The sequence below is a fragment of the Lynx rufus genome, unplaced genomic scaffold (genome assembly GCF_022079265.1).
Source record: "Lynx rufus isolate CCGP_SWC_20201006 ecotype Redwood Valley unplaced genomic scaffold, mLynRuf1.p SCAF_10, whole genome shotgun sequence".
NCBI lineage: Eukaryota > Metazoa > Chordata > Mammalia > Carnivora > Felidae > Lynx > Lynx rufus.
The window spans coordinates 60,942,864-60,962,484 of NW_025814824.1; the positions used below are offsets into that span (position 1 = coordinate 60,942,864).

Genomic DNA, 19,621 nt, shown 5'->3' on the forward strand with positions numbered 1-19,621 from the left:
CTCACCATTTCCTCTGAATTCTGGGAAATATCTCAAGTTTGTCCTTCATACTATTGATCTTTATTTTTCTTGGCATGAACTCTGCTCTCTAATACCTCCAATGCAGATTTTAATTCTGCTATTTGGTATTTAGTTTTCTCCCTTGTCCTCTGAACATCCTTCTCTATCTTATCCCACAGTAAACCAGAGATTTGCTTTTTCTCCGAGCTTTCCAGAAGTTACTTTACTCTATTCCTGAGTATTCCTTTACTCAGTACTCTATTCCTTTACTCTATTCTATCCTTGTGTTCTCTGTTGGCTCTATCTGTCCAGACTTGGTGTTTTATTTACACACACTCAAATTAATTTGATTCTGGGTGATGGGGAACAAAACAGTGAGCACAACAGACAGAAACTGTTGCCTCCTAGAACTTATGTTCCAGCGGGAGGAGACAGATGATAAAACGACTAGGCAAAATGAATGGTAGGTCAGATGTTGTGATGGGTTGAATTGTGGCCCCCAAAGATATGTTGAATCCCCAATACCTTGGAACGTGACCTTCTCTGCAGATGTAATTAGTTAAGATGAGGTCATGCTGGAGTAGGGTAGACGTGTAATCCAACACGACTAACGTCCTAATAAGAAGACGATGTGAAAGGAAAGGGGAACATGCCATATGAAGCAGGGACTGCAGTTAATGCAGCTGCAGGAGGGGGGACACCAAGGCTTGCTGGCAATACCAGAAGCGAAGAGAAAGGCACGGGATGGCCCCACGACCTTCTAGACCGCATGGCCTTGCCGACACCTTGACCTTGAACTTCCAGCCTCCGGAATGTGGGAGAATACATTTCTGTTGCTTTAAGCCACCTAGTTTGTGGTACTTTGTTACAGCAGCCCTTGGAAACGAATACAGGCGTCTGTCAGTGAAATGGAGAAAATCAGCAGAAAGTAGACAAGGATTTAACTTCTAAATGAAGCATGCAGGGAAGGTCTCTGGAAAAAGCGAACAACTGGGCAAAGACGAGAAGAAGGCTGGAGAAGGAGTCATGCAGGTCTGTGGGGGAAGAGCGCTTCCCCCAGAAGGACTCCTTTGCCAACAGACAGACTGCGCTCTGCACCCCTCCCTCCCCCAGCTTATGTGATGTTGTCATCCTTTCTGGCAGCAGCTGTGCGGGGCGGTGGAGAGACCTGGGCCGCCTAGTCGTCCAGACCCAGGCTTCAATCCAACCCACCGCTTTCCAGCTGGGCGACTCGGGGCGATCCTTAACCTCTTTGAGCCTCACGTTCCTCATCTGAGATACCGGGATGCAAAAACTCTCTGTCCGAGGGCTCCGGGGAGGGCCGAATGAGCCAGCGGAGGTCAAGGGCTCTGCATTGGCACCTGGCTCTCCGCCAGGGCCCCGGACAGGTGGGCTGCTATTTCCATCATCGGTAATGTCACTCCTACCTCTGGCGGAGCTGGTTGGTCGACGAGCAGAGCACCCAGTTCCTTCCCTAATTTCTCTGCAGACTTTCAACTAGTGCCTCTGCTCTACACACAAAGGCTCTTTAAACTTTAAAGCCCAAAGAACTCTGCTGGGCCTCTGAGGCACAGGAAGCTATTTCAAGTGCCCACCCTGGGGAGACGCTGCCCTGTGTGGCAGAACATCATCACAGCATCGGGCCCACCCGGCTGTTCCCTGCCGAGCAGGCACTGTACCACTCTGGGTCCTCCAGACCCCACAGCCCGACTGGACCCTCAGACCACACAGCCTGTGCGCGAACAGCGTGGGCAGATCCCGCCCCAGCCACCCAGCTGCCGGCAGGCCCTCCCAAGCTACTGTTTCCTCATCTGAAGCAGCTCGAAGGGCTGCAATGTCACACACGGGCGTGGTGTCTGCTTCCCTCATTCTCTGTCTCTGGGCCTCAGCCTTCCCATCTGTGAACTGAGGGCTTTGGAAGACAAGAGCTCGAAATTGCCACCTGCTCTGACTGGTGTAACCTGGGACCTGCCCAAGATGGAAGGGGACATGTTAGCAGTTGGCATCTGCGGTCTCCAAGCCAGCAGCCCTAAATGTGGGCATGAGGGAGTGGAAGAGAGGGAAAGAGGAAGGTGACAGCTCTAACTCTGTGTGCACCTGCTTATAAACCCCCAGCACCCTCGCTGCCCCCTGGATAAAAGACCAAACTCCTCAGCTCGGCATTCAAGTCTTGCGGAACCTGGCTCCCAACTCCTTCCAGCTCCAATACTCCAGCCTCTGTGGAATCCCTGCTGGTCCCTGCTGCATGGTGAGCATGGTCGCCCTGCCCTCTGATCTTCACTCCTCCTTCCCTGCTGGGCTCCTGCAGGTCCCCATCCCATTCATCCATTTGCAAGGTGCAGACACTGTCCCTTCTCTGGAGCCTTGTCTGAACCCTCTCCCCAGGCAGGATGAGTCACTTCCTCCCTCTGTTCCCAGGCCCCTCTGTTCCTGTTCCCCAGAGAGGTAACTGGCTTCCTCCCCAGCTGTGAGCAACCTGAGGCCTGATGGTGTCTGTGAGCCCCGGAGGGGGTCTGGCACAAACCAGGTATTTGAGAGAGCTTGTGGGATGAGGAGACAAATGGCAGACAGAGACCCCTGACAGCTGGGCAAACTTCTAGTTGGCCCTCTCTGTTCCTGGAGTGAGTGTCACGAGAGGGGTCAGAAACCTAGGCGTTCAGTCCGAACAAACTGTACTTCCTTGCTGTGGCTTCGGACAGGACAGTCCCTCTCTCTCAGCCTCTCTGCAATGAAGAAGGTAATAACTCACGCCCTGCTTACCTCTTAGGCTCAATTGAGAGACACAAAATCACCCAGTAAGCTCTCCAGGACTATGTACCTAGCAATCTGGACAGGACAAGCATGGGGGCAGCCAAGGGGAGCCAGCTCCTGGGGCCTCTCCCCATGTGTGAAATGCCAGGATGAAATGAAACAGCCAGAACTCAAGACACTTTCATAGTCAGGGATGTGGGGAAGCCTGGAGCAAGGCATCGGTCTGTCCCCGCGGCCGTGGCCAGCTGCACTCACCTTAAGCTTTTTGACACTGGTGCAGGGATCGTTGGAGAAGCTCTCGGTGTCCGAAATCTCAATGTCCTCACCATACAGAACCCCAGTTAGGTCATTCCTCACCTGTTAGCAAAGAGAAAGCAGAGGGTGGGTGTGCTGGCAGCCACAGGAAGAGTCTGTTTGGAGGTGTCGTCCTGGGGAAGCAGCTTAACTGGGCTGGTTTTCTCCACCAACAATGCGAAAGGAGTTATTTTTTTCCCCTTCATTATAAACTAGAGGGCCCTGTGAGACCTTGGGGATCCAGCCTGCAAGGGACACACTGGCACAAGGATGCTAGCCTGGGAAGGGGCTAGCTAAGGTGGTGCAGAGATTTCCCGGGAGAGAGTCAAGACGAGCGTCCGAATCTCTGGGCTTTCCTGCTGGTGTTTCTCTGTCTCATCACACTGTCACCAAATCAGACTATTCACATATATCTCTATTTATATTCTGCATTATTTACTTGCAATATCATTTCACTTCTAGGGTGAAGAAACAGCAAGACACTCAGTGCAGAATAAAGAGCGAGGGGGTATGGAACCAGCCTGTGTTGTTACATATAACTACCTATCTGTTGACACAGGATGGCCAACATGGATATGCTTAGAAAGCAGAGATCTGCAAACTCCAGGATTCACTGGGTCCAGCCAGTGTGTGAAGCAGTATGTATGGAAGGATATTAGGGAGTGGTGGGGACAGTGGCAAACTGGAGACCGGGATGTGCCATCTAAGATGGCAGTTGCTCCCATCATGCTGTGCCCCAGAATGCCAGACCGAGTCACTAGACTTTCTGATTTCAGAGGGAGAATTCAGAAATCTAGACTTTTTAAAATATAAGATCCTTACATATTTTAAAACGTTGATACAATTTTGAAATATTAAAAAACAAAAACAAAGTGAGGACTGAACCACAGAAATCTGAAGTTTGTATCTGGCCCGTGGCCACGGCTGAGCACCCTCTGACATAAAGAGTGGAAACAGGACTGTGTGTTTCAGTAAAAACTACCAAGTGCGGGTTGGGGGATCCAGGTTCTAGGTCTGTCACTGATTTGCTTGTGACCGCCGCATCTCTGTGCGACCCTCCCTGTCTCAGGGCTTCAGTTTCCTCTTCCTTAAGAGCAGATGATCCTTACAAGCACTTCCCATTCACACCCATTAGGATGGCTATTAGCAAAACACAGGAGACAGCGAGCATTGGCGAAAATGTAGAGACACGGAGTGCCTAAAATGGTACAGCCACTGTGGAAAACTGTATGGCAGTCCCTCAAAAAGCAAACACAGATGACTACACGATCCAGCATTCGACTTCTGGGTACATTCTCAAAAGAACTGAAAACAGGGGCGCCTGGGTGGCGCAGTCGGTTAAGCGTCCGACTTCAGCCAGGTCACGATCTCGCGGTCCGGGAGTTCGAGCCCCGCGTCAGGCTCTGGGCTGATGGCTCGGAGCCTGGAGCCTGTTTCCGATTCTGTGTCTCCCTCTCTCTCTGCCCCTCCCCCGTTCATGCTCTGTCTCTCTCTGTCCCAAAAATAAATAAAAACGTTGAAAAAAAATTAAAAAAAAAAAAGAACTGAAAACAGAGTCTTAAAGATAGATTTGTACATCAGCATTCTTCACAAAAGCCAAGCGATGAAAGCAACCCAAGTGTCCATCAATGGATGAAGGGATAAACAAAGGGATAAAGATGTGGTGTATACATGCAGTGGAACATCGCCCAGCCTTAGAAAGGAATGAAGAGCTGGGGGGCTCCTGGGGGGCTCAGCTGGTTAAGGGTCCGACTTCGGCTCAGGTCATGACCTCGCAGTTTATGAGTTTGAGTCCCACGTCGGGCTCTGTGCTGGCAGCTCAGAGCCTGGAGTCTGCTTGGGATTCTGTGTCTCCCCCTGTCTCTGCCCCTCCCCTGCTCGCATTCTCTCTCTCTCTCTCTCTCTCTCTCTCTCTCTCTCTCTCTCTCTCTCAAAAATAAGTAAACATTAAAAAAAAAAAAAGACGAATGATCATGTCCAGGCTTTCAAGGCAAGGCATCGAGGCAGCCAGTGGCTTGGGGTATCTATCTGTGAATAAGAATGTGCATGAAAGCTGTGTTTAATTATGGCCAATCAACTATGTTTTAGGAAGTCAGAACTCAAAACAAACAAAACGAAAACACCCTAGAGGTCATCTCATTCTGCCCCTAATTTCACAAATGAGGAAACTGAAGTGTCGCTCCCAGCCCTGTGCTCTCCACATGCTCCCGGGCTGGCTCTTCTGGAGCCTGCCAGCTGTGGACAGTTCTGGAAGCCTGATGAGCCAGAACAGGTCAGAACAGATGGTGGTGCGATCAGCCACCATAATTTTAGCACCAAGAAGTCTGAGCTCAGCTCAAGTATTTATTCTAATGGACCCTTTTAGAGAAAGCAAATGGAGGAAATCAGTAATAAATGGTATTTTTTAAGTAACCAAAGCATGGAAACGAAATAATATCATTGATGTAACTCATAAGGAAAAAAGATCCACACCCTCATGTGTGGGTAGGAGGACCATTCAGTTCACTGGTCAAAGATGTACTACATAAATTTGTAAACGCTTATTTTTCCTTCTGGAACTGCAGGTATCTCTTGTTTAATGGGGCCAATGTCTTTTTGCAGCTTGCTATAAACTGCATTTCTACACAGCGAATCCTATTTTTCACTCACCTCCATTATAAAAGCAGAAATACGTTCTTCTGGGAAAAGAATAGCTCTTAATTTCCAAGAAAATAACACACACACACACACACACAGTCCAGTATAGTTGGGGTCCCACTGGGGGCCTCATTTGCACGGATGGGTATGGATGGGACAGAGAGGAAGGCTGTCCCATTACCTGGAAGGAAGGGCCAGGACTGCCAGGGGCATGAGCAGGGCCAAGAGAAGAACAATCAGGAGGGGTCGAGTCTAAGCTGGAGCCTTGGGGCCAGCCCACAGGGCAGAGGTCACCTAAAGGGAGAACTCTCTCTGCTTCTGGAGCAGTGGATAGGAGCTCAGGCTACCAAAGGAGTTCCAAGGACACACAGGAAAACCAGTGGGTCAGAGCCCCAGGACTAAAAAGTCTAAGCTAGGCGTGGAGGTAACAGCTGCTGATTTCCCTCCCCAGCCTCAAGAACTGGTACAGACTGTGAATATGAAGTTGTGCCAGAAAGCATATCCCTAAAGCAGTGATTCTCAAAATGTGGCCCTTGGACAGTAACACCAGCATCACCTGGGAATGTGTTAGAAATGCAAATTCTCAGGTCCCACCACAGACCTACTGGATCAGAAGCTGTGTCCAGCAATCTGTGTTTACCCAGCCCTCCAGGCAATTCTGATGAATGCTCAAATTTGAAACCCACTGTCCTAAAGGAAGCAGGGTAAGTTTTACAACTTACACTCTTTGATCATAGTGAGAGATACGTTTCCAATGGCTTAGATATTTCCCTCTTGATTAGAAGACCAGAATGTGTTAACTGAGGAAGGCAACTGCCAAGAGAGTGAGCGGGACTGGGAGCCACATTTAGAAGGCCGTCATGTCTAGACTGAAGGACGCGGCAGTTGCCCTCTGTTCTGTCCCTCTGTCCATGTCAGTCCACACCTCAAATGCTGGGCTCGGTTCTGGTCGCCTTTATGAGGGATAAGGACAAAGTGGTTCAGGCTCAATGGAGAGGGGCATGGCTAGGAACCTTCAGGGAGGCCATAGACCCAGGGGGCTGGGGAGGGTACAGGTTACAAGGGATGACAACAATGTCTCCTAAGGGATCCCATGCAGCCTCGGGAATCCAAGATCCAAATCCAAGGATTTTAACATTTAAACTCAGACTTTAAGCTCTAGGGTAGTCCATCTTGAAAGAAGTCAAGAGGTAGGCAGAATCAGTGGCTCTGGGGAAAAGCCCAGAGCCGTGGGGACAGTCCCGCGCAGGGTGTATATGGAGAAAACCCCGTCAGGTCAGATCAGCCGTCTGAACAGCAGGCCCAGGAGGTATACACGCAGTCCCCCTCCCAGCTGGGTCATGGGGCCGTGGGGGAAGGGGTGATAGGGACTCGTCACTCCAATAAAGCCATCGCAGTGGGCTCGCTCCTCCAACTGACTGCTTCGGGGACACAGCCAGTCTTTATCCCTCTTGCGAGATGCGGGGGGAGAAGCAGACAGGTTGGAGGAAAAGAAGACCAGAGGAATAGGTATGTCAGGTGGCTAGAGATCTTCTTAGATCTCAGGCTCTCCATCCGGGCTCCTGCTGCATTTCTGGGGCTGGAGCTACAGCCGATGGCAGTTACTGCCTGGCCTATGGGCTTAGGTCTCTTTCTGGACAGCTACCTAGCGCTCCGATTATTCTAGATTAGGGCTCTGCTTGTTCTTGCCAGTCTCTCATTTATTTTCCCTTTCATTCATTCATTCATTCATTCATGATATTGACATCTCTTTATTCCATGCACCATGTGAGTTAGTACTAGGGCTCTGATAGTGAGCAAAACCATTCACAGTCCTGGGTCTCTATCTAGTGGAGGTGGGAAACATTAATCAGATGATCACCCTGGTCCCTACCAAGACAAGGGCGCTCACGTTCAGGAACATGCTCTGGGAGAAGCTGTAACGGTGGAGTTGGACCCAGGCAGGAGGTTAGGCAGGAGAAGGCTTGCAGGCTGAGCAGCAGTACATGCAAAAGTCCCATGGTGGAAGGGAGCAGTGAAAAGCCAGAAGAGCCAGGCTGGGCTACAGCAGAGCATGGGCTAGGGAGGGGGGAAGGCCGTGGGCATAGGAATATGAGGCATAGGAAATGAGGAATAGGCCATGAGGGCCTTATAATTTACATCAAAGATGCTGGTCTTGAGCCTAAGCACAGTGAGAAGCCGTTACAAGGTTTCGAGGATGGGTGACGTGACCAGAACCATGATTTAGGCTGCCGTGGGGCCAGTGAGGGGCAGAGGCAGTTGGGGAAGAGGAAGGTCAGTGAGACAGCTCCAGCAACCATCCAGGTGAGAGATTCTGGAAGGCTGGAGGTAGAGACACCGGTGGAGGTGAAGTGACCCACTTAGGGGTACACCTGGGGCAACTGATCATCTGTATCAGTCACCCATTGCTGTGTAACAAATTATCCCAAAGCTCGGTGGTTTCAAACAAGACACATTTATTATCTCACACAGTTGCCATGGGCCAGGAATGCAGGAGCACCTTAGCTGGGTGGTTCTGGTTCAGGGTCTTCCATGAGACTGTAGTCAAGGTATTGGGGCTGCAGTCACCTGAAGACTCTGGACTGCGTATTAGAACTACCTGGGGAGTCTTTAAAAATACTGGTACCCTGGCTACATCCTAAACCAGTTAGAATCTCTGGACTAGCACCCAGGCATCAGCATTTTTAGATGCCTCCAGGTGGTTCCAACATGCAGCTAAAGATGGAAACCGCACACTTTAGGGGGAAAAGCAACAGAACTGTCAGGCTCACAGCTGAGTTGCCCACCTGCCTGAAAGCCCCCCATGTCACTGTCCCCACTTTCTCCAGGTCCAGGGCACCATCTTCCTTTACAGTTTCCCACACCCCTCTCCTGCCCTCCCCTGCCCCGTCCCATAGTTATGTCTCATTTTACACCCCCAGATCCTTCTATTCCTGGTATCCAGCGCCACGAGCAGGTCCTGACCATGTCAGAAGCAAGAACGGAAAGAAGGAAAGGGGGGACAAGGCATAAGAGAGAAACAGTAAGTAAAGGCAGAAGAGGAAAGCATCGTATTGTTATAACTGTAAGTTACCACATTCTGACCACATGTCCCAGGCAGTGAAGACTTTGATGGAGGATGTGAAATGCAAAGTGGACGCCATGGAGAGCATCAGAGACTCTAGGACACTTGGCTTCTGTGGCCAGTAGTACCCTGGCTGCCTTCCCTAACGAGGCTGCTGCACCAGCTGAGGAATCATCTAGAAAGGCAGAGATCCAGGTAAAGATGGGAGAACCAGATCTGCGCCACAGGCACTTTACAACTCTTTGAAAATTCTAATTAGGTTACAAAATGAACTTGAGAGCAAAGCGAGTTCCCAGCTCTCCTATGGAACTGGAGGTAACCTACTTTGTCATTCAAATGCACTCGCTATATATAGCCCTGGATTGTGCCAAAATGTCACTCCTCTTACCTGACTAAAGCGTATAATTATAGATTTACTTCTATTCATTCATGAAATGTGTCTTCATTTGATTAAACAGTTCATTCAAGTAAAATCCATTAAAATATGGAACATGTTAAAATGTGGCTCGTTAGAGGCAGAGGGCACCGCTGTAGTTAAGATGCTAATTAGGATAAACAGGCATTTGAAACACTCAAATCTTTGAATAATTCAGGTCACTTTTACTGGGCCCGGAGCTCCCCAGAAACCGCCATTAATTTAAGCTAATTAAAAAATTAGCCCAGAGACTAGAAGACGAAGGCAGGAAGTGATGGCTGGGTTCAAACTCTGAAGGGCTCTCGTGTGGAAGAGAGGGAGCCTGGTTCTGAGCACCCCCACGGCAGAGGAGGGGACCAACAGGTCAGCGGTTCAAGAAAGCAAACTTTAGCCCAAGGCCAAAAAAACTTCCTAATAATGGAGAAGGCTGCTTTGGTAGATAGTGAGCTCCCCATCATCAGAGGTGTGCAAGGAGAAACTGGTTGGGAAACCAGAGAAGGGAGTTTTCTCTCACCACCAATGCATGTGGTTCTAAGAAAACAAGTGTTTCAAAACTCCACCTGCCCCTACCCTGACTTTTTAAATTTTACATTTGCCGAAGTAGCCCTCTTCAGCTCTGAAGTTTCTCAAAGACTTGGGGCATACACTTAAGTTCCCATAGAAATTCATACATGTGGTTGTATTTCCACTTTTCCAAACTTGTGAATATTCATTGAGGAAAGTGTTCCTTTTAAATTATTTTTTTAAGTTTATTTGTTTTTGACAGACAGAGAGAGAGAGAGAGAGAGAGAGAGACAGAGAGAGAGACAGAGAGAGAGAGAGAGAGAGACAGAGAGAGAATCCCAAGCAGACTCTGTGCTATCAGCAACTTGGGGCTCAATCTCATGAACCATGATATCATGACCTGAGGCAAAATCAAGAGTTGGATGCCTAACCAACTGAGCCACCCAGGCACCCTGAAAGAGTTCCTTTTAAAAATTAAAAAAAAAAAAAATTTAATGTTTTTATTTATTTTTGAGACAGAGGGACAGAGCAGGAGCAGGGGAGGGGCAGAGAGAGAGGGAGTCACAGAATCTGAAGCAGGCTCCAGGCTCTGAGCTGTCAGCACAGAGCCCGAGGCGGGGCTCGAACCCACGGACTGTGAGATCATGACCTGAGCTGAAGTCAGATGCTTAACCGACTGAACCACCCAGGCGCCCCCCGAAAGAGTTCCTTTTAAAAAAACACAGCCATCTAGCTTTCAGATTTCTAGAAATATAAACTCTTAATAAGCTATAACCAGAGTTGAATACAAGTGAAATTTTTTTTCACAAGGGCAAGGACACAAGTAAACATGTATTAGCTCTACTGCACACATGTGGCACTTGCACAGGGTAATACCTGGGGGTATATGCACAGCTGTGTCCATGTGAAAACCACATGTGTGTGGGACACCTGCGTGTTCACACTGCAGAGCCAGTGTGACCCCCAAATAGGTATGCCCAAGTCCTAAACAGCAGAATCTGTGAATGTGACCTTATTTGGAAAAAGCATCTTTGCAGATGTAATTAACTTAAGCATCTTGAGATGAGATCATCCTGGACTACCTGGGCGGGCCCTGAAGCCAGTGATAAGTGTCCTTCTAACCGAAAGGCGGAGAAAGATTCGGGACACACAGATATGAGGGAGAAGGCATCTGAAGGCAGAGGCAGATGCTGGAATGATTTGGCCACAGGCTGAGGAACACCTGGGGCCGCCAGAGGCTGGAAAAGGCCAGGAAGGACCCTCCCAGGGAGCATTTAGCGGGAGCAGGGCCCTGGTGACACCTTGATTTTAGACCCTTGGCTCCAGAACTGTAAGAGAAGGAATTTCTGTTGCTTTAAGCCACCCTGTTTCTGATGATTTGTTGTGGCAGCCACAGAAACAAATACACCTGGGGCCTCCTAGGACCCGGCCTTTGCGGGTCCAAACCATGATCCCATGCAGCCGCTGGGCTCCCTGTCCTGCCTACGCCTTACATCACAGGTAAGGTTTCCTCTACTCAACAGCCACTTGTCTGTCCCCAGGAAATAAGTCTTTCTCACTTTCTCAGAGTTACCAAGAGCAGGAAAACAAGAGAAGGACCAGAAGCTGCCGTGTCATGAGATGCGGAGGCCCAGGTGAGGCCATCCGCCCCATGGGCCCCAGTGGAAGGCTCAGCAGTCCAGGCTGCTGACTTTGAGCTGGCTCGCAGAGAGCTGACCATGAGAACTGGGGCTCTCACGTCCGCCTCCTCAACTAACAGGGCAGCCCCGCGAGGGAAGGGCTTTGTTTTCTTTTCCAGGGTCCAGTGTGGTGCTCGCATGCAGAAACCGACGCAGACGAGAGGATGAAGGGGTGCACACAGGAGGCACTGTGTCTGTCCAGCCTTAGAGGCAGAGGGTCAGCACTCCGAGCTCCTCTGAACTTTTATTTTAGAGTTCATTCTGAGAACATTTGAGACGGTCTTACAGGGATGAGCCAAATGCCCAGTGGCTGGCCTGGATGCCTCAGCCTGAAAACCGGAACTGGCCCCAGGACAGTGCTGTGATGCCCTCAGGCCACACTTGGTGGCCTGAGGGCAGGTAGAGTTCCCTGGGGGCAGTTCTCTGCTTTCCTCACTATGGCTCAGGGGGTGGGGACCTGTGACCTGAACCTGCCTAACCACTCACATCCAAACCTGCTGGGGGACGTCTGGTCAGCCCACATGGCGGCTGAGAACAGGGACTCCAGCTGGCACGGCTGACCAGTGACAGGCTCCCGGGCCCAAGATGCACCCAGGACATCTCCTTCCTGCCTTGGAGACACCACCACCATCACTCTGTCACAGCAGTCCTTCGGAGGGAGAGGGAATAGCCTGCAGGCCATTGTCCTCTGCCCGGTGCCCCACGAGCTCCCCCAGGGGCCCACCTTCCAGAACCACACCTTGCAGGGCGGGGGGGGGGGGGGGCACACCCTAGACCAACCTGCACAGGGGTAGGACAGCTGATGCAAGGGAACTGGGATCCTCCGGCTCTCAAGTCCCCATCCAGCCTTGCACGGTTTTAGAAATTCCAAAGAAGCTTAAGTGATACACAGAATAAGAGCCCCTCCCAAAAGATGCACACATCCTCATTCCTGGAATCCTTTACTTTACATGGCAAAGGGCACTTTGCAGATGGGATTAAGTGATGGGTCTTGAAATGGGGAAATCACTTAAGATTATCTAGGTGGGTCCAGGGTAATCACAGGGGTCTTCATAAGGGAAAGTAGGCAGTTCCAGAAGGAGACATGGCAACAGAAGCAGGGGTCTGAGAGAGATGGTCTGATGAAACCGCACTGCTGGCTTTGAAGGTGGAGGATGGGGCCACAAGCCAAGGAGTGAAAGTGGCCTCTAGCAGCTGGAAAAGGCAAGGGAGCGGACCCTCCCCCAGAGCCTCCAGAAGCAACCAGTCCGGCTCACACCTTGATTTTGAACTTCTGAGCTTTTTTTTTTTTTTTTTTTAGTTTATTTATTTTTGAGAGAGAGACAGAGAGAGTGAGCAGGGGAGGTGAAGAGAGAGAGAGGGGAAAGAGAGAGAATCCCAAGCAGGCTCTGCACTGTCAGCACAGAGCCTGATGTGGCGCTCAAACTCACAAACCATGAGATGGTGACATGAGCCGAAACCAATAGTCGGATGCTTAACCGACTGAGCCACCCAGGCGCCCCTGAACTTCTGAGCTTTGTTACCATAACATAACAAATTGTGGTGATTTGTTACAGCAGAACAGGAAACTCATAGGATCAGCTCTGAATTTAAAATTCCACACATCCTCAAACACCTCCTCCTACAGGATGCCTTCCCTCATTCCCAAGCTAGTGGTGACCCCTCCTCTAAACTGCATGGTGCTGTGCAGACCACTCTCTCTAGCTAACCAGAAACTGCCCCGAGAGTCCACACACCCTCCATCTGGGTCCCTCGGGGCCCAGCTCCAGGCTGCCTGAGGATGTGGGACCAGGCCCAAGTCCCCCTCTTGGATCTGCACAAACCCCAGGGCCAGCTGTCTTCCCTTGGCCTGCTGCTTCTGCTGCAATGCTAGCCCTGAGAAGTCAGGCTACGCTGAGCTATGGGGGGAATGAAATCAGCCGTCAGAGCCTGGCAGCCTTCCTGTGACAAAGCACCCACTGCTTTAACTGCAGCAGGCTTGTGGGACCAGGCCACTAGTTAGAGAATTATTTGGATATTACTAAAACAGGGATATCCCAGTTAAGACGGGGGATATTAGAGAAACCGTACCTGAGAGCACTGGGGGAAGCGGAAGGCAGAGTCGCTCCCTGGCGCTCAGGGCCCCTCCCCTGCTCCTTGGCACCCCAGGAACCGAAGAGGGGACAGGAGGGGGTTTGCAGGGACAGAAAGTCCCACCTGCACATCGTGAGAAGCTGTCACTGAGACTAGGGGGCCATCGTGGCACCTGGGCCCCAGGGGAATGGCCAGGGCCAGTGTGGGAAGCCACCAGGAAGTGGCTTTCGGCTCCCTCAGAGGAGAACTTTCTAAAAAGGATAGAAGGAACTTCTGCCGCGGGAGAGTGGCAAGCAGAGGTGGGGTTGCTATAGGAGGTAGTCAGGCCTCAGATGGAGGGGTGGGAGGGAGGGCTAGAACCCAGAGGAATGTCTCAGATTCTTGAGCCTTTACTCCAGTTATGAGGACCGTGTTGGGGCCTCTCCAGGTATCCATGAGGGACACAAAGCAAGCAATCAAGACGTTTGGGAGAGAGGAGAAGTCAGAGCTGGGCACATCCAAGGGATGGGACATCGAGATCAGAAGGTGACAACAAGGAGGACGTGGCACACGTCTGAGATGTACTTCACCTTCTGGCCCCAAGGTCACTGCAAAGGGAGCCTCTGTCCAGCAGGCAGAGCTGGCCTGTCACCCTCAAGCCCACTCCCCACACCTCTGACATATTAACCCAGCAGCCCTCACTGGACAGCAGGGAAAACCAAGGTCTGGAGAGGGGTAGGGCTTGCCTATCACACGGCCATCTAGGGGCAGAGCTGGATTCAGACCCAATTTCCTGCCTCCCAGATAGATGCTGCCCAAAGCCGTGTCTTTAACAGCAGCAACAGAACAGTAACCCCACAGAGAGCCACCAGCTGCCGCCCTTCCAGGTCCCTTTCCCCTGCGAGACGACAGCTGCTTGAGGGCAGTGCCCAGCCGAGTTCCTTGAGTTCCAGCCCGTAGCATGGGGCTCAGCCCAGAGCAGCTGCCAGAACTAGAAATCTCCCTGACCTGACATCAACCACAGTCGGGTCTGGAGTTTTTAAGAGCAGTGGCTCCAAGCCTGCTTGTGCACGGCACCTCTCTTCGGCAGCTTTGTAGAAATACAGATTCCCGGGCCCTGCCCAAGAGATTCTAACTCTGGTGTGAGAGGAGGAGAGGGAGACAGGAATGTGCTTGTATAAAGCACCCTGGGGTCTTCGTTACACATTTGGGGACTACTGGCCAAGGGATGCCCTTTCAGCTGTCCTCGTCTTACCGGCCTGCTAGTCTAGACTCCTTTGTTCCCAAGGGTCCTATAACTATGTGCTGCCAGAACCTTCCATTCTCTCGGCTGCTGGGAGGGTTGGCTACTGACAGCTCGCAGCTATGTGTCTCTCGGAGATCGGCCTGTGACTAAAAGGGGCAGCCTTGTCCAAGATCACACCCCTGCCCAGGGCAGCCCACACCAGTGACCGGCCCGCCTTCGTGCCTGATTCGGGACATCTCTGAAGGGCCATCTTAGCTGCAGAGCTCTCCCTGGGCTCCACCCAGGCCTCTGTTACAACGGCATTTTGTGTCAACTTCACTGTCCACCGCTCTCCTTCCTGTGGGTGCTCCCCAGGAAACCTCCTGAAGGTCTTGAGTCCCTTTCCTGGGGAACCTGACCCTGGCCGGGCTCACCCAAACCAGCGCTTTGTCTCCAGTCCTTGGATGACCAGCCTGTGCCAAGATCTCACGGCAGCTGGAGAAATGCAGTTCTCCATTTCTTTGGGGTTCTTCTGCGGTAGGACCCTCGTGTCGGCTCAGACCGCTTATGACCTTTGGATTCACATGGCAAAGTGACTTCTACACTCCACTGGAAGTCTGACAAAAGGAGGGGAGTGACACAACTACGCATATTCCCAACACACTGATCCCACTAGTGTAGCTGCTCGAGTTGGCTGCCTGCACCCACCCCCTCAAACCGGTCTCTGCTACTCTGTTTCTGGAATCTGACTTCTGTGGATATGTCACTTAAGCCCCCATGTCCTCTGACTTCCAGATAGGCTCAGCCAATGGGAGGCCCCAGCGGAAGTGGGAGGGGGGACGAGAGAACTCGAGGTATCTCTCCCCACCGGCCCCAGGGAAGTGGCCCCTTCTCCTGCCTCCAATAACTGCCCCCTCTCCTTTGTCCTCCGGGGTACATGGGGGTCATGAGGCTCTGGTGCTGTGTTAGCACTGGTTACTTCCTCTAAAGTAAACTTTCTTCACCTCAACCCTCTGATTATGCCATCCGTTTCCTGCTAGGGCCTTCACCGATACAACAGGTCTTTTACATAGAAGTCTAGAAGTTGTTGGTATCGACAATTTTGTATCCTGATTTTTTTCACCTCACATTTTATCATATACCCTTATAATTCATTTTTACCACCAAGCACATGCACTAATCACTTTAAGTTCTTGCCCTCTGCCGTCTTCTGTCAAAGGCCTGCTTGCAGTTTAAGCCCCACTGCAAATGGCCCTTCCTCCACGAAGTCCTTCTGGGTTTTCCAACGAGCTGCTCCTGAATACTCCTCCCTCCCAGGTCCATGCGTTCCTGTGCTACTCTGGAAGAACTGGAAATTCTTTGGGTCATCCACACCCCCACAACAGCACACAGCGCGAGGTCTCCTTTGACCTAGTGGAGGTGACCAGGGGAGAAGGTCAGCCTCACGGGCCGATGGAAAGGAGCTAGGATCAACAGCTCCTCCAAGGTCAGGAAAGACAGTCTGCCCTTGCCCTGGCCCGGAGCCCGGGGAGCCAGCCCCAGCCTGTAGAGGTGCTGAGTGTGTGTCCTGGGAGGGAGCTGGCGGGTCAGGTGAGCCGACTGTGTCCTGGGATGGACGCTGCATTAAAGTGCTGAGCAGGCCAACAGCCTGGGAGTGGGGCCTGAAGCTGTGCTAAGCTAAGCGGTTTTATAATGTGTCTTCCTAGAAGCAGTATCCAGAGACTCCGGGGAACAGGTATTCACTCTGCACTGTGCAAGGGGAATTTTCCAAAGGGGACCAGAATCCGGAGGCACTGTGGTTATAGCTATTGTCATGGCCTATTATCCTGTCCATCTGCCCCTGGGCTGAGAGCTCCGAGAGAGCCTGAGGCCCTGAGTGCCTGTCAGGTCCCAGTACAATGGCCTGGCTCAGTCAACACTGGCTGAATGAGACCAACAGTGTCCTGTCCCCATTTATCTACCAGAGGTGAGCGTCACTTTCGCCTGCTTCCTGGCGTTCTGAGGAGGGGAAACATCTGTGTTTCATATGTATCAGAAGGTATCAGAAAAGATGAAGCGTTCTTAGACAAAAATGCCAGAATGTTCCAGAAAGGAAGCCACAGAGAAAAAGTGGAGACTGCTGAACATCTGGGTTAGTGAGAAAGGTAACAGTGACAGCTCACGCTTACTGAGCGTGCCAACTATGCAGAGCCCCCAACACATGTCACCTTACTCTTCTTGACCACTGGGTATAAGCTCAAAAGGCATAATTCTGACCAGTTTACGGGTAAGTAAAATGAGATCCAGAGATGTTGAGTCACTTGCCCAGGGTCACACACCTAGGAAGTAGCGAACCAGGTATTTAACTTTTCAGGTCTCTTTCCACAGCCCATGCTGTAAACCGGGGCTGGGGAAACTGGATCTGTAAAGGGCCAGACAATAAGTACTGTAGGTTCTGCAGGCCACAAAGTCTCTGTCACAACTGCCCGACTCTGTCTTTACATTGCAAAAGCAACCCTGGACAATGTGCAAATGAATGGCTATGGCTGTGTTCCAATAAAACTTTATTTAGAAAAACAGAGAGCTGGATTTGGCCCATGGGCCCACAGGTGCAGACCCACTGCTCTAAACCTACAAGAAGCCCGTGGTTCTATTTTCCCCTTCAGGGAGGCGGTTGGGAGAGAGGCAAGAGCACATGCAGTGTCAGGTGGCTCCAGACTGGAACGCGGGCTACGCCCCCACTGGCCGGGCCACTTCCAGGGAGCAAGGAGACTCTCGGCGAGCTTCTCTTATCTGTGAGAGGGGCATAACCACAACTATCTGGACACCGTTAGGAAGGTCAAGAGAAGCTAATGCGTGCTCAGGTCCACCACGGCTGAGGTTCAGTGAATGGCTGTCCTTATTATTAGAGGCAACAGAGTCAAGAAAGGGAGGCTGGAGCAAACATGAGGGGAGGCTGGAGAAGGGCAGAAAGGGCCACTGGTGCCGCTGAGACTAACTTCCATGGGTGTGTATCCTCGTGAAGGCTGGCTGCGGGCTTTCTGCAGGAGATGTTATTCTGTGCCCCACGGAACCCCAAAGGGAATTCACAGGCACTGCGGTAGGAGGAATCTTCTTGCTATCCCCGGAAGGAGCAGATGTGTGGTGCTTGGTGACTTCCCATGAAGGGTAGGGAGGCAGCTGTTCACAGACTTGATATGGCAAATTGTGTGATGTGCTGTCTTCCTGGGGCGGGCAGCCAAGCAGTGATGGGTGGGGGGGCTCTGCAACCCCTTCCCTCCCCACCGCCGGCTGCCCACGGCTGCTGATTCACGCGGGAGGGCCTGGGCGTGCCAGAAGGAGTCTGAAATGGCTCTCTAGTGAAACGCAAGGCTTCGGAAGGAGCCGGTGGACTTGGGGGCAGAGGGACGGTTTCTTCTCTGTTTCCACTTGAAGGTCATAACTTTGGCAGAGAAAGGAGGATGTGGGGAAATTCCATCAATACTGCTGAAAGCCAGGATGTGGCTTATGATGCCAGATGCCGAGCCCCTGGCAAGGAGCGGCGCTCACAGCCCCGAGACTGGCAGTACCACGTTTGACAGAATCCCTCATCTGATTGAGAGGATGCTCCCAACACCTGAGAGGGAGAGGAACAGTGCCCAGGAGAAACGACAGAGCCAGATGTGATGGGGCCCAGTATGTTTGAGGAGCTTAGAGGGGACCACAGAAAATGAAATGCTCAGGAGTTGCCAAATATCTCTATGCCCAAGGACAAAGTATGGGTAACAATGTTAACTATGAAACTTTTGGGGAAGATGGTAGGGCTGAGCACAGATGTCCAACTCCCACCTAAGCTACCTCCTTCTGAAAGTGACAGAAAGGACCAAGGGAGTCTAAAAATAGGGGGGAATCTGCTTCAGCATTGGAGAATAGGAAAGAGTGCCATCAATATGCCACCAGCTTTGAGGAATTTCTGCTAGGTACAGTGCCAGTGGAACCAGATTGAAGGTTGACTCATAGCTTTCCTTCCTGAGAAAGGGAGGGTGGCCGCACTCACAGGACCATCCTCATAGCCTCTGAGGATGAGTGAATGAGAGCGGAGGAGAGGCTGGGTCACAGGAGGGGTGCAGAGCCCACGCTGGGGAGCCCATCTCTCATGGCAGCCCTAGGGCCTTCTGGAGTGGCTGGGCCATTAGCTCCAAGAACCAACAAGCGAAGCCCATTCAAGCCCAGCTTCCCGATGATAGATAGGCCTGGGCATCTCCCACACATGGCAGGCAGGGGAACAAGGGACAGGCCAGGAGGAACAGCACACATCTGGAGCGGCAGTGCCAACAAACTAAAAAAGCAACGCCCACAGCACAGAATGTACCCCCTCCCCCCCGCCCCCTGCCGCCTCATCTCCAACCTCCACCCTCGGGCTGCTGGTCCCTGGCTGGTAATGTGAAATTTCATCCAGTCTTCCAGATTAATACCTGAGATAAGGAATCTGATAGCATCTAGGTCAGACGATTAGGGGGCCCCAGGATAACTAACCCAGCTGTAAGAAAACACCAGGTCCAGGGAAGACCTAAAATACATGTGGAGCCTATGAATACTTCCTGAAACAGAAAGGGAGCAAACAAAGAATGCTCACACAGGAAGAACATTGCCTCTAAAAGGATTTGCTCTGGGAACTAGAAGTAAATTGTGGCTGTCTTGTACTTCAAGGAGATCATTAAAACCTAGTCTCTCAGATGTAAGAAGTGGAATATGCAGTAAAAAACAGATTAAAACTAAAAGAAAGCTGGCAGAGTTAAGAGAATAATGATGGGAAGTGAATAAGGTTATGAGAAATTTAAGAAACATTGGAAGCAGGAAAGAGCAGAACCTCACTGCAGAAAACCGATGGGTGCTGTTGGGGGGACAAAGGTGAGGTGTCCTCTCAGAACGCAGAGAATAGGGACTGAGATAAAAATGACCAGAGAGAACAGAATAATATGGAGAACAAATGACAGAGGCTCACTTGGGAATTACTAGTTTCTCTAAAAGTGATACCAGAA

The 19,621-nt window shown here is 51.2% G+C and overlaps 1 protein-coding gene across 1 annotated transcript in view; it reads right to left on the reverse strand.

Moving 5' to 3' along the window:
* The window catches only part of GABBR2 (gamma-aminobutyric acid type B receptor subunit 2), a 347,460-nt gene that overhangs the window by 169,242 nt on the left and 158,597 nt on the right, over positions 1-19,621 (reverse strand). Inside the window, exon 4 of the mRNA XM_047066870.1 lies at positions 3,007-3,108. Coding sequence (XP_046922826.1) covers positions 3,007-3,108 — 102 coding nt within the window. The remainder of the gene's footprint in view (positions 1-3,006; positions 3,109-19,621) is intronic.